General features: G+C 34.9%; 3 protein-coding genes across 3 annotated transcripts; all 3 read left to right on the top strand.

Moving 5' to 3' along the window:
- Positions 1-288: 288 nt before the first annotated feature.
- On the top strand, positions 289-5,875 carry LOC101256211 (GTP-binding protein BRASSINAZOLE INSENSITIVE PALE GREEN 2, chloroplastic). Its single transcript, XM_004228604.5, has 3 exons — positions 289-2,594; positions 3,327-3,494; positions 4,951-5,875. The coding sequence occupies exons 1-3, from the start codon at positions 1,374-1,376 to the stop codon at positions 5,329-5,331; spliced, it is 1,770 nt and encodes a 589-aa protein (XP_004228652.1). The 5' UTR covers positions 289-1,373; the 3' UTR covers positions 5,332-5,875.
- Positions 5,876-6,933: 1,058 nt separating this feature from the next.
- On the top strand, positions 6,934-9,493 carry LOC101264660 (probable rRNA-processing protein EBP2 homolog). Its single transcript, XM_004228635.5, has 2 exons — positions 6,934-7,087; positions 8,333-9,493. Exon 2 carries the CDS (start codon positions 8,348-8,350, stop codon positions 9,239-9,241), a length of 894 nt encoding a protein of 297 aa, XP_004228683.1. The 5' UTR covers positions 6,934-7,087; positions 8,333-8,347; the 3' UTR covers positions 9,242-9,493.
- Positions 9,494-9,733: 240 nt separating this feature from the next.
- On the top strand, positions 9,734-12,520 carry LOC101249479 (large ribosomal subunit protein P1). Its single transcript, XM_010317798.4, has 4 exons — positions 9,734-10,351; positions 11,011-11,093; positions 11,348-11,563; positions 12,316-12,520. The coding sequence occupies exons 2-4, from the start codon at positions 11,025-11,027 to the stop codon at positions 12,367-12,369; spliced, it is 339 nt and encodes a 112-aa protein (XP_010316100.1). The 5' UTR covers positions 9,734-10,351; positions 11,011-11,024; the 3' UTR covers positions 12,370-12,520.
- The last annotated feature ends 310 nt before the right edge of the window (positions 12,521-12,830 follow it).

Here is a 12,830-nt window from a genome sequence, read left to right as displayed (position 1 = left end):
TTCGTCTCATCTCTTATTGTGATGTTGATTAGATAGGTGCATTCTTCTCGTCTCTCCTAATGTGATGTTGATTAGATAGTTGTATTCTACTCGTCTCTCTTATTTGTTTTGGGGCACTACTATTAGGGTAGATCGACCAATAAGGTTGGAATTTTGATGTTGATTAGATAGTTATATTCTTCTCAACTCTCTTATTTGACTTGGAGCACCACTAAAAGGTAGATTGACCGATAAAGGTCGGAATTGTGATGTTGATTAGATAGTTACATTCTTCTTGCCCCCTTTTTTTTTTGGCTTGGGAGACTAATAAAGTGAATTAACCAATGTTGAAATTGTGATTCTGATTGAAATTTTTTTCGTCTCTCTTATTTGACTTGGAGCACTACGAGGGAAGGTTTCCCGACAAAGGTTGGAATTGTGATCCTAATTACTTAGTTGTATTCTTCTCGACTCTCTTATTTGGCTGGGGTATTTTGGACACCATTGATTTCAAGTGTTTTGAAAGAGTGAAAGACGTGTAAACTTAAAGTATTTGTTTTTTAAATTTCATTTCAAATAAACTTAAAAAGTTTGATTTTGAAATTTACCATCACTATCAAAAATGTAATTCTCCCTTATTAGTAATATATATGTTATATCCATTATTCAATTAAATTATATAAGATTCATGTGTTTTTTTTTGTGACATGATCTAATTACTAAAAAATTAAGCTAAATCAAGAAATTAAAAAAAATAAATCAAATTTATTTTTATTCAGATTGAATGATACTGTTTCAAAATACGAAAATTCAAAAATCAAATATATTAATGTCTATCATTTCAATTAAAATATATTAGATTTATATTATTTTTTCTGATGTGATCCAATAAATAAAAAATAATTAAGTCAAAAAGAAAAGAAAAAAATTAAATCAAATCAATTTTATTCGTTCAAATTAAATTATATTCTTTCAAAATACTAAATTTTAATATTGAATACACACCCTTCTCGAAATCATCACAAATAAAAATTCATAAGAATAACTCAGTTGGTCGAGCACAAATTTCCCTAATGAATTTTTCAAATTCAAAACCCTTTTATCACGAAAAAGGATTCATATGTTGAGCACAAATTTCCCTAATGAATTTCTCAAATTTGAAACGTTTTATATTCTATCTTTGATCAAGCTATCGAGCTCGTCATAAAAAATTTATCTAGACCAATTTACGTCTTGAAAATTAAAATTTTCAATGAATTTAATTTTCAATGAACCCTAGCTAGTTAGACAGCCCAAAGAGAACAACAAAATCCTTAAACCTCAAAAAAGGGTACAAATGCCTCTTAAACTCTTTGACAACAACCTTAGATTACCAGAAAATCAATCAAAGAACAATGATAATCAGATCAATTTCTTCATCAAAGTTGAAAAAATTGATTTTTCCACTTTCTCTCTCAGCATATACACACAAAAATCCTATACCAAACTCTTCTCCTCCAGTTCTTGAAAATGTTTATACCCAAAACCCTGCTAAAACCCTTGTCCCTTCATTCTTGTTCAGCTTCAGAAACTTCTCTACACCTATAAAAATCCAATCTTTACCAGTTTCTAGAGATGGGAATTTTGAGGAATCCATTTCTGATGTTGTTTGCCCTGGTTGTGGTGTTAAAATTCAAGATTCTGACCAAAAACAACCAGGGTATTTCATCAAGCCTTGTGTTAAACCCCTAAATTATAAAACACCCATTAACAAGAATCCAGTTGTTGATGAGCCTGAGATATCGTTTTCTCTGAAAAGGGGTTTACTTAATGAGGATGTAGAACATGAAAATCAAGAAAATGTTGAAAAACTAGGGGTGAAAGGTGAAAAGCCAGTTGTTTGTGCTAGGTGTCATAGTTTGAGGCATTATGGGAAGGTTAAGGATCCAAGTGTGGAGAATTTGTTGCCTGATTTTGATTTTGATCATACTGTTGGGAGGAGGTTGATGTCGAGTAGTGGAGCGAGGACGGTTGTTTTGATGGTGGTTGATGCATCTGATTTCGATGGATCTTTTCCTAGGAAAGTAGCTCAGTTAGTTTCTAGGACAATTGAAGAGAACTCGCGGGCGTGGAAGGAGGGGAAATCAGGGAATGTACCTAGAATGGTATTGGTAGTTACAAAGATTGATCTTTTACCTAGCTCATTGTCACCTACTAGGCTTGAACATTGGGTTAGGACAAGAGCAAGGGAGGGTGGGGCGATTAAGTTGACGAGTGTACATATGGTTAGTGCAGTGAAGGATTGGGGAGTGAAGAATTTGATTGATGATGTAGTGGGACTGGCCGGGCCAAGAGGGCATATTTGGGCGGTAGGAGCACAAAATGCTGGAAAGAGCACATTAATCAATGCAATAGGGAAGTGTTCAGGTGGAAATCTAAGTCATTTAACAGAGGCACCGGTGCCGGGGACTACGTTGGGAATACTGAGGGTAGAAGGTGTGCTTCCAAGGAATGCCAAGTTGTTTGATACTCCAGGGCTTTTACATCCGCATCAGATTTCGACAAGGTTGACTAGGGATGAGCAGAAGCTAGTTCATATAAGTAAAGAGTTGAAGCCAAGGACATACAGAATCAAGGTTCATAGTTTCTCTTCAAGGCTGCTACATGAATTTGTTGTTTTACTGCAGAAGCTTTCTTTCTATTGCATTTCACTTTCAGTTTTGAGTGTTGTTGACTGTGTTTATCGTATTTCGGAGTAATCAACTACTATCATACAAGTATGATAATTTACCGAGTCCATCTCATTTTGCTCATCTTAGTCATATCCAATCCTTGCACTGATTGTTAATATATAATAACCAGATAAGAAAGGAAGCAACTTTAATTTAATTCATTATTCCTTTCTCATTTTTGAGGTGGTATACTGGCTCAAGTTCTCCTGTGTAGTGCTTCTTGTTGCTTGTAATATGTTTCAACCAACTATCTGAACTTACTTCACAAATGTGTATTTTACTTTTTTCCATTTTGTAAAAAGATTTTGGTCTGGTCAAGAACTTTGTGTGAAGCTTTAGAGCATTTAAAAGAGCATCTAATGGCAAGGTATGCCCAGGAAAGATACAACTGGAGATTAGATTATTAACCTGTAAAATGGTTGTGGAGATGTGACTGTTTTGGTTGCTTGTGTAGTCTTAGATACAGGATCTAAATATGAAAAGACAGCCCAAATTTATCTTTTCATTGCACCTATTGTCCATTAGATGTGTCTGCCTATGCTTATGCTGAAACTTCACTTGAAGAACATGATTCCTCTGGTTTAGTTTGTTTTGTCCACTTCGAAATCTCATGATTTCATTATTTGCTGTGGACAGGTTGGACATTCAGTTCATATAGGTGGACTCATGCGGTTGGATGTGGAAGAATTATCTATTGATTCCGTGTATGTTACAGTTTGGGCATCTCCGCTAATTCCACTTCACATGGGGAGGACAGAGAACGTCAGCACAATGCTGGAAGAACATTTTGGGCGTCAGCTGCAGGTACTATCTGCTTTAGGAATTTGATGCTCTTCTTTCTTCCTTTTTAATTTCAAATCTTTCGTTTTAACAAATCCCTTTTGTCTGAAGTTTATGATATTGCAGATCCTATTGTTTTCTTTGCACGTAGTTAAATAGTGTTGGTGTAAATTCAGTTTAACTGCAGAAAGGAAAAAAAATGTTATCGTCAACAGAAGACGGTTAATTTGTTGCGTCTTTGAATTTAGTCTTATTTGCTTCTGTCATGAATTTGAGTGTTAGGGTGAAAGAGTTGAAAGTTTTCATGATGGTCTGTGCAACTGAATAGCAGTGTTGGATGATAGCATTGTAGGGAATTCGGTGCGTGACTTTTAAGAAAAAAGCAATAAAGTAAAACAGTTTGATGCTATGTTTGGAACTGGTGAGGGCTAAATAAGTGCTCTTTGATAATAGAAATTTTAGGTACTGGAACATCCTCACGCCGGGAATTAAAGGTGTCAACAGCGTAGAGCAACAACAATATACCCAATATTGTTCCACAAGTCGGGTTTGGGGAGGGTAGAGTGTACGTATTCCTTACTCCCCCTACTGTGGCAGGTAGAGAGAGTGTTTCTGATAGACCCTTGGCTCAAGGAAAGCAAAAACACAACATTTATGAAGACATAAGTCATAAGCAATAATAGCAACAGAATGGTAAGAAAATAGAGGCATAAGTGACATCAATAGTAATAGAAAACTAAGAATTAAAAATACGAAAATAGTAAAATAATACTAATACTACTAGCAGGAGAGACAAGATGCAGAACTATGTACTACTAGCCTTCTACCCCAATCCTCGACCTCCACACCGTCAACCGTCTTAGAGCATCCTTCAAGTTTCTCATAGCTTCTATAAACTGATGCTATGTTTGGAACTGTGGGGCAAGAAAAAGTGCTGTCTGACATTAGCATTTCGACGAGCAAATAATGTCTCAATATGGTTGTTACTTCCAAGTCTCTTGCTCCTATTAGGCCAGCCTTAGTGGGTAGCGGCACTGGGTGAACGGTCTATCTGCCTAAACATGCGTGTTTGATGTTACATCACTTCCATTCTGTGTTTTAAATCTTCACCAGGTGTCGAAATATATGGAATCTGAGTTGAGCTAGTGTGGTTTCTCCAGATACCTCTGCTGAATCCTTCATTCAGTTGTATGATGATACTTTTGCTGCTTTCATTTGTTTTCGTTCTTAACCTTTAGAATTGTAAGGTTGAGAATTGATGAAGCATAGTCTAGATGGCTTAGGTTCATAAAAGGACCGCTAGAAGGGGCCAGATTCTTCAGACGCTTCATGATATTTGTAAACAAGTCTACCTGTAGTTGGCTACTGACTTTAAAAGTCCTAGTAGATGTAGAAACGTGATTTAGTTACTTTCGTGCTTCGACAGTTTGGCTGATGTATATGATATGATTAATGCTATATTGTATTTTCATTTTGTCAGCCGCCGATTGGGGAGGGACGACCTGAAGAGCTAGGGAAATGGTTGAAGAGGGAATTTCATGTGAATGGAAATATGTGGGATTCAAGTTCTGTTGATATTGCTGCTTCTGGTCTTGGTTGGTTTGCCATTGGACTAAAGGGAGAGGCTAAATTAGGTGTCTGGACATATGATGGTGTTGATGTCATTGTTCGTAACGCGTTACTCCCAAACAGATCCTATGATTTCGAAGTTGCTGGCTTTACTGTTTCAAAAATTGTTTCCACTGCTGACCGCTCCTCAAATAAGCAGCGCCGTGATGATAAGAAGAGAAAATTGAGCGACTCTACTGCAGAAAAACCTGCAAAACCATCAACTGTCGATGTGGCTTCAACAACTTGCTAATTGTGGAAGCATTTACAATCTGGCGATGTACTTTGCTTGTCCCAGTACTGGAATGTAGATCGAACGTGGGAATAATCGTCTATTACCTCTCCGGGACCTGGATAAGTTGATGCCTTTCTACCATGATTTTTGCCCCCTGCAAAGAAAAACGCGGCATCAAAACCAGAGAAATGCAGGAAGTAAAGGCATTCAGGGTTCATGCACTATTGCATATCAAGACCCCTTCTGCTACGATGGCGGTATCCCTTTTACGCTGTTCTTACCTTCGTTATACACAAGTTTTGGCGTCTATCGATGCCAAAATGTCTCATTTCATAGATGAAGCTTCTTTATACACAAATTTTGGTGTTCATCGATGCCAAAATGTCTCGATACGTAAATGAAGCTAAATGCTGAAGGATTTATGTATGCAACACAAACCGAATGTTTGGTTCTTCTCTACCATCTAGAGGCTAATTCAAGATTTGAAGTTTGTATGTTTTGAATTTGAAGTTTATGGATTTTGATACTTATTTCATGTATATATTCAGTAGATTTCGCGACACATGGTTTGGATCGAAATTATTCGATTTTGTCGAACTCGTATTTTCCATGTTAGATCTCCATCCCTACCATCATCTAATCAATTTTGTTATGCTATAGGCATCATAGTTAGCTCTATAGTTAGCTCTGTAGGTGATGCATTGATAGGAGTGTTCCACCCTTAACCATAGTTCATAGGTTTCGGGTTTAACCGCTGAATATATAGAAAATCTTGTTGGGAGTGCCACCCCGAATGGACCCTACAGAGCACGATTCGGAGTTAGTCGTAGTTCTAATGTGGACTCCGGATGGGAATTAAAAAAAGGGGTATTGTTGCAATAAATTTGTTCAAGATTTTACAATTATTGAGTTGATTATACTTTTTTTTGGGGCGCGATTTTCCCCAGGACCCTAGATGGATGTAAGATGCTTTTTGCATCGATCTATTCTTTTTTATCTCGTCACCTTACCTTATAAAAGTATATTCATTGTATTATTCTCTCGTATTATAATTCATAGGCTTAATATGTAACTAGCGTTTTAAACTTGTGAGGATATTTTGTTTAGATACTCGAACTAAGACGTGTTTCAATTAAACACCTCAACTCCTAATAAAATGTTCTAATTAGACATTTTTTCAATTCAAATTTTGAGTTTTATATTAGGTAGTTAAGTTAACTACATAAAATATCTCATTTTCTTTAATTTTTTTCATTCACCTAAATAAGCTGTAAAACCTCAAGCATTTTTTGAAAAAAAATATTCAATCTATCGAGCCATTACCAACTAAACAAATAATGATAATTCTATCTTCAACTTCAACAAGTGAAATTACCCAATTCTTTCTCCAATCTTATGTAAACTCACAATTCCGTATTGTTTTGTATTTACATCTGTATTGAACCTTCATCAATTTCATAATAAAATTCAAATAAATTAACAGAATTATCGACATTTAAATGAATATATTTTAATAAATTATTTTTCTCAATTTGATGTATACGCGTAATGGAATAGTATTGCGTATCAACATCAGTGTTGAATCGTTATTTATATCTAATAATGAAATTCAAAGAGATCGATGAAAATATCGAGTTTATGACTCTTATTTGGGCTTTCAAGCCCATTTACTATAAACCAATAAATTTCAGCCCACCAATTAATACTAAAACCCTACCCTAAACCCTTCGTCCCCAAAAGATCTCTCAACTTTTTCGAATTCTTCCAATTTTTTGTAAGTTTTTTCTCTCTCTGTGTTAATCTCCCATTGTTTTTCATTGATGTAATTTGGAAAACTGAAATCACATATATTTTATTGTATTTTTGGTGTTTTTAGTGCTAATTTGACTGCTATTTGCATGTATTGTGATAATTTCTTTACACAGATTAATCCGTGCGAATTTGATGTGAGAAATCGAAAAAATAAGTTTCATTCATTTTTGAATGTAATTAAGCTTATGAATATTGTTTTCTCAGTTTTTCAGCGTTTTTATCGATTTATTTCGTCAGTTTTGGATGTGTTTGAATATTTTTATGTGATTTTTTACTGTCTATTAGCATTTTCGTTGCAATAAAGCTTTTGAATATTGTTTTTCAGCGTTTTCATCGATTTATTTCGTCAGTTTTGGATGTGTTTGATTATTTTTATGTGATTTTTTTACTTATTTTAGCATTTTCGTTGCAATTAAGCTTATGAATATGGTTTTCTCAGTTTTACAGCTTTTTTATCGATTTATTTCGTCAGTTTTAGATGTGTTTGAATAGGTTTATGTGATTTTTTACTGTCTATTAGCATTTTTGAATGCAATTAAGCTTATGAACATTGTTTTCTCAGTTTGTTCAGCGTTTTTATCGATTTGTTTAGTCAGTTTTGGATGTGTTTGAATATTTTTATGGGATTTTTTTACTGTCAATTAGCATTTTCGTTGCAATTAAGCTGATGGATACTGTTTTCTCAGTTTTTTCGGCATTTTTATCGATTTATTTCGTCAGTGTTGGATGTGTTTGAATATTTTTATGTGGTTTTTTACTGTCTATTAGCATTTTCGTTGCAATTATGCTTATGAATATTTTTTTCTCAGTTTTTTCAGTGTTTTTATCGGCTTATTTCGTCAGTTTTGGATGTGTTTGAATATTTTTATGTGATTTTTTACTGTCTAGTAGCATTTTCGTTGCATTAAGCTTATGAATACTGTTTCTCAGTTTTTCAACATCTTTATCGGTTCATTTCGTCAGTTTTGGATATGTTTGAATATTTTTATGTGATTTTTTACTGTCTATTAGCATTTTCATTTTTTTTTGTTATTTTCAAAGTGATTGAGCATTTTTATGTAGTTTTCACTATTTTACAGTTTCCTCAGCAGTTTCATCAACTTTGTCATGTTTGATGCCAACAGTCTCCTTTATCTGAGCTTGTGACTGGAAATTTGAGCTAGTTTGTTAGTGACTTTAATATTATGTTTTCACTCTTTTTATTCAGAAAGTGTGATTGTGTATGATGGTTGCGAATGAATTGGCTATGATGAACCCGGAGAATGAGGATTTCGATCCAGAAACAGAGTCGGAATCGGAAGATGAAGAAGGAGATCAGCAAGTCGTAAAGCTGTCTGAACCTTCAAAAACTGCTGTATATAACAAGGATGGTTTGCTTGAAAGGCTGGCTGATATTAGTTGGCCTGATGATTTGGATTGGACTCACAGGCTTAGCATCGATAGGGAGGAGCAAGAAGAGGTGGATGTGAACGATGATTTGGCGAGGGAACACTCGTTTTACACGCAGGGGTTGGAGGGTATACGTCAAGCGTACGTCAACTTTCAGTCAACCGGTGAACCATTTCTGAGGCCCTCTGATTATTACGCTGAAATGGTGAAGTCTGACACTCACATGGAGAAAGTTAAGGGCCGACTCTTGGCTGAGAAGAGGAGGATTGAGGAGTCCGAGGAGAGGAGGAAGGCAAGAGATAACAAGAAACTTGCTAAAGATGTACAAGCACAGAAGATGAAAGAACGAACTAAGCAGAAGAAGCAAGAGATTGAGTCCGTTAAGAAGTGGAGGAAGCAGAGGCAACAAAGTGGCTTCGACAAAGAAGATGCTGGCGGTCTAGATTTGGCATTTAATGGAGGAGAGGCGAATAAACCCTATCAGCGATCAAATAAGAAGAGACCTGGTGTATCTCCCGGAGATCGTTCAGGTGGTAAGGCAACATTTGGTGGAAAAGGTAAGGGGTTTGACAAAAAGAGGAAAAGCAGGGAATTCAAGGATTCAAAGTTTGGATTTGGTGGTAGAAAAGGTTTAAAGAAGCAGAACACTGCTGACACTACCAACGATTTCGGAGGATTCCACAAAGGTGATCGTTCTGCTAAAAACAACAAACGCGTTAAGAGATAATAGTTCTGCTCATCAGTTACTATTTTTTGTTGTACTAGATCAAAGTTATTCCTTTGTACTTTACTAGACCAAAGTTTATTCCTTTGTTACGCGGAATGAAATAGTACTTAATTGAGAGCTTTAGGCTATAGAATGAGTTTAATGTCTCTTCAATTTTCTTGGATTTGAAAGTTAATTTTATGTCTATAAACTCAAATTATGTATTTTTTGAAGGTGTGCTAGATTTTACGCAAGTTTTTTAGATGATTTGAAGGCCAAGTGTGTCAATTGAGTTATTTCATTGTTCTTTGATGGTTTCTAGATAGTCATTCTCCACTTGTTATATATGTTTTGTGTTCCTGTAAAACCTCAAACTTTTTTTTTCGTGACGTTGATTCGTATAATTAAAGTAGATAATATAACATTTTTTTTCTTGACGTTGATTTGTATAATTAAAGTAGATAATATATTGTTATGTAGTTAACTTAACTATTTTAATAGGCGAATGAAAATAATCATAAAAGGTTTTTTTTGTCAAGTTTTGTTTTAAACATTGTAACCAAGGGTCTTTCTGTGGAGATCTCCACAAACTATCCCTGTTTATTGATGATTTTTTTTCGCTTCTCACGGCTACTCTTTCTATACCTTCGGATATTTGGTGTCAAATTATCTTCTCTTTCCTTATTTCTTTGATAATAGAGTTGACTATTTATGTTGCATTCGTCTAGAGGACTAGACTAGTGGAATGAGAGAAAGCGGTTATCGATCCCTGATCGATATAATTTCTTTTACTCGAATTTGTGCATGTATGTACACACCCGTCGTACGTACTTGAAGTAGAATCATTTGTATTAGACCTAATTCATATTTAACTTGTTCACCAATCGAACGAACGTTTTCATTTTCTTATGAAGTGAAAAAGTGGATGAATTTGATCAAATTTGAACATGGGCCATAATGGGCTTCATTGATAAAATTGGGCCTCAAACTTCTTCTAACCTTCTAAAGCCCATTTAAGTCTTTCTTTTTGTTATAAGTTTATAACTACAACAATTACAAAACCCTAACCCTAAGGAGAAGACCAGCAATTGCTCTCGAACTCGCCGTACACTCTTCGCCGTCTTCTCGAAGGTAAGTGATTTGTTTCTCCATTTTTAATGCAAATTAAGCTTAAGAATATAGTTTTCGCAGTTTTTTCAGCATTTTTTATCATTTTGTTTCGTCATTTTTGGGATGCGTTTGAAATTTCCATGTGGTTTTTACTGTCTCGTAGCATATTAGTTTATTTTTTGCTATTTTCAATTTGATTGAGCATTTTTATGTAGTTTCACCATGTTTATTGATATTAAGCTTGCTCATGTAGTCTTATTAGCATTTTTAGAAATTTATTTAGTTATTTTCAGGTGCGTTTGAACATTTTCATAAAATTTTCAGCATTTTGAATGCAAATGAGTTCACACACATTGATTTTACAAATTTTTTAGCATTTTTATACGTCCATTACGTCAATTTTAGCGGCATTGATCAATTTCATGTAATTTTCACCATTTTAAAAGTGATTGAGCTTACTCATATTGTTTGAACATTTCCGTGTGGTTTTCATCGTCCATCAGCTATTTTTGTGCTTTTCCATGTGACTTCCACCATTTTTGAATGTTGTTAAACTTTCTCATGTAGTTTTCAGCATTTTTATCATTTTATTTCATCATTGTGTGTGTTTGAACATTTCCATGTGATTTTCCATTTTCAATGTGATTGAGCATTTTCATTTTTTTGGATGTTTATAACAGGTTAGTTGATCAATATGTCGTGCGGAGAAGTTGCTTGCACTTATGCTGCCTTGCTCCTCCATGATGAGGACATTCCAATCACTGTAAGATTCTCTTGCCCTATTTATTCTAATTCTAGTATTTTTGACATTTTTGTTGTATTGGTAATTTCGTTATAGGTGTGTAATATTTTCAAAAATCCTATTGGTTTTTTCTTCAATTATGCTTTTTGTGTAATATTTCCAATTGAGTTTTTTCATGTGTTCTAATATTTTGATTGTGTTTAATGTGTAATATATTTAATTATAGGGCTTCAACGTTGTATTGATTGAATCTGTGTGTGTTTGATGTGTATTAGGCAGAGAAAATTTCAACTTTAGTTAAAGCAGCTAATGTGACAGTGGAACCATACTGGCCTCTCCTGTTTGCTAAGCTTGCTGAGAAGAGAAACCTTGGTGATCTCATCATGAATGTCGGTGCTGGTGGTGGTGGTGGTGCAGTCGCTGTTGCTGCCCCCACTGGTGGTGCTGCTGGTGGTGCCGCAGCTGCTGCCCCTGCTGCTGAGGAAAAGAAGGTGAGAAGAAATATTTCTTAATTTACTTCTATATAACTATGAAAGGGAGTTATTGTTGTTGAAAAAACTAAAAAGTGATTTTGATGGGCATATCCTGAAATCTTCTTAAGAGTCATGTTTTTGGATATCATTTACTCTTAATGAGAATAAAATTGATAAATAATTTACAAAAAATGTTGTTGAGTCAAAAGTTTTGGCAAAGATGTTAGTGATGAAAGGTGATTTTGAATACATGGTTGAATCTTTTGATGATGAATTGTGTATTCCTAAGATATGTTTTGGATGTTGAACTTATTATTAAGGTGTTATGATTTGGGGTCGGTATAAGAAAGTAATTATGATTATTTGGTGGAATCTCCCTCCTTAATTGAGAGTTCTTGAATTATGTTAGATTTGTTTGTAGGATCTCCTCAATCATGAAGTTTATAAATGTTTTTGAAGTTTTATCTTTTTACTTTGAGCCGGTGAGAGCAGAGTCGTAATGCAGGCTGAGGTTATGTGTGTGGTAGAGCTGAGTAGTTTCTGACCCAACCTTGTATGTTTGCTAAACAGTTATTGTACATAATCACAAATTAGAGTTAGAACCCTTTTATGGTGAGAGTGGAGGGAAGTAATGACGACATGTGATTCAGTCAGTTTGATTGGAGGGAGAGTAACGACGACATGTGATTCAGTCTGTTAGAATAGAAGTAGTTCATTTTCATTGCGAACTTCTGAACTTTTTTGTTTACTTTTGGTGTAACGACGAACAGGAAGAGCCCAAGGAAGAAAGTGATGATGATATGGGTTTCAGTCTGTTTGATTAGAAGCTCCTCCCAGTACGATTTTTGCTTCTTATTTAAAAATTTGACGAGACTTTGTTATAGCACCCTTGTTGAAGAGATTTTTGATCTGCTTGTCACAGTTAAATGTAACCTTGACATAATTATGGTTTATGAACATCAGTTATGTTACTTATTTCCGACTCCAATTATGTCGCTTTATAGTTTGGATGATCTTTTGGACTTCCATACGAGGACAATCCGATCATCCCAATCCAGTAGCTCTCCTTATAGACGACATGGAGACTACGGTACGTGACTGTGAATGAGTTCGTTCATGGCATTACCAGTAGCTTAAGTTTTTGTTCGATTTCTATCGTATGGTGCTCGGTATTTTGACAACACTATTGTATGTTTGGATAGACTTGTTTACTTTTGGATCTCTTAGTTATTGTGACCTAAGTAACGTACACTCTTCAAAAAATGTTGCTTTACCTGTGTCCTAT

Source organism: Solanum lycopersicum, chromosome 1, assembly GCF_036512215.1.
Source record: "Solanum lycopersicum chromosome 1, SLM_r2.1".
NCBI lineage: Eukaryota > Viridiplantae > Streptophyta > Magnoliopsida > Solanales > Solanaceae > Solanum > Solanum lycopersicum.
This window is presented reverse-complemented; position numbering and strand designations above follow the sequence as displayed.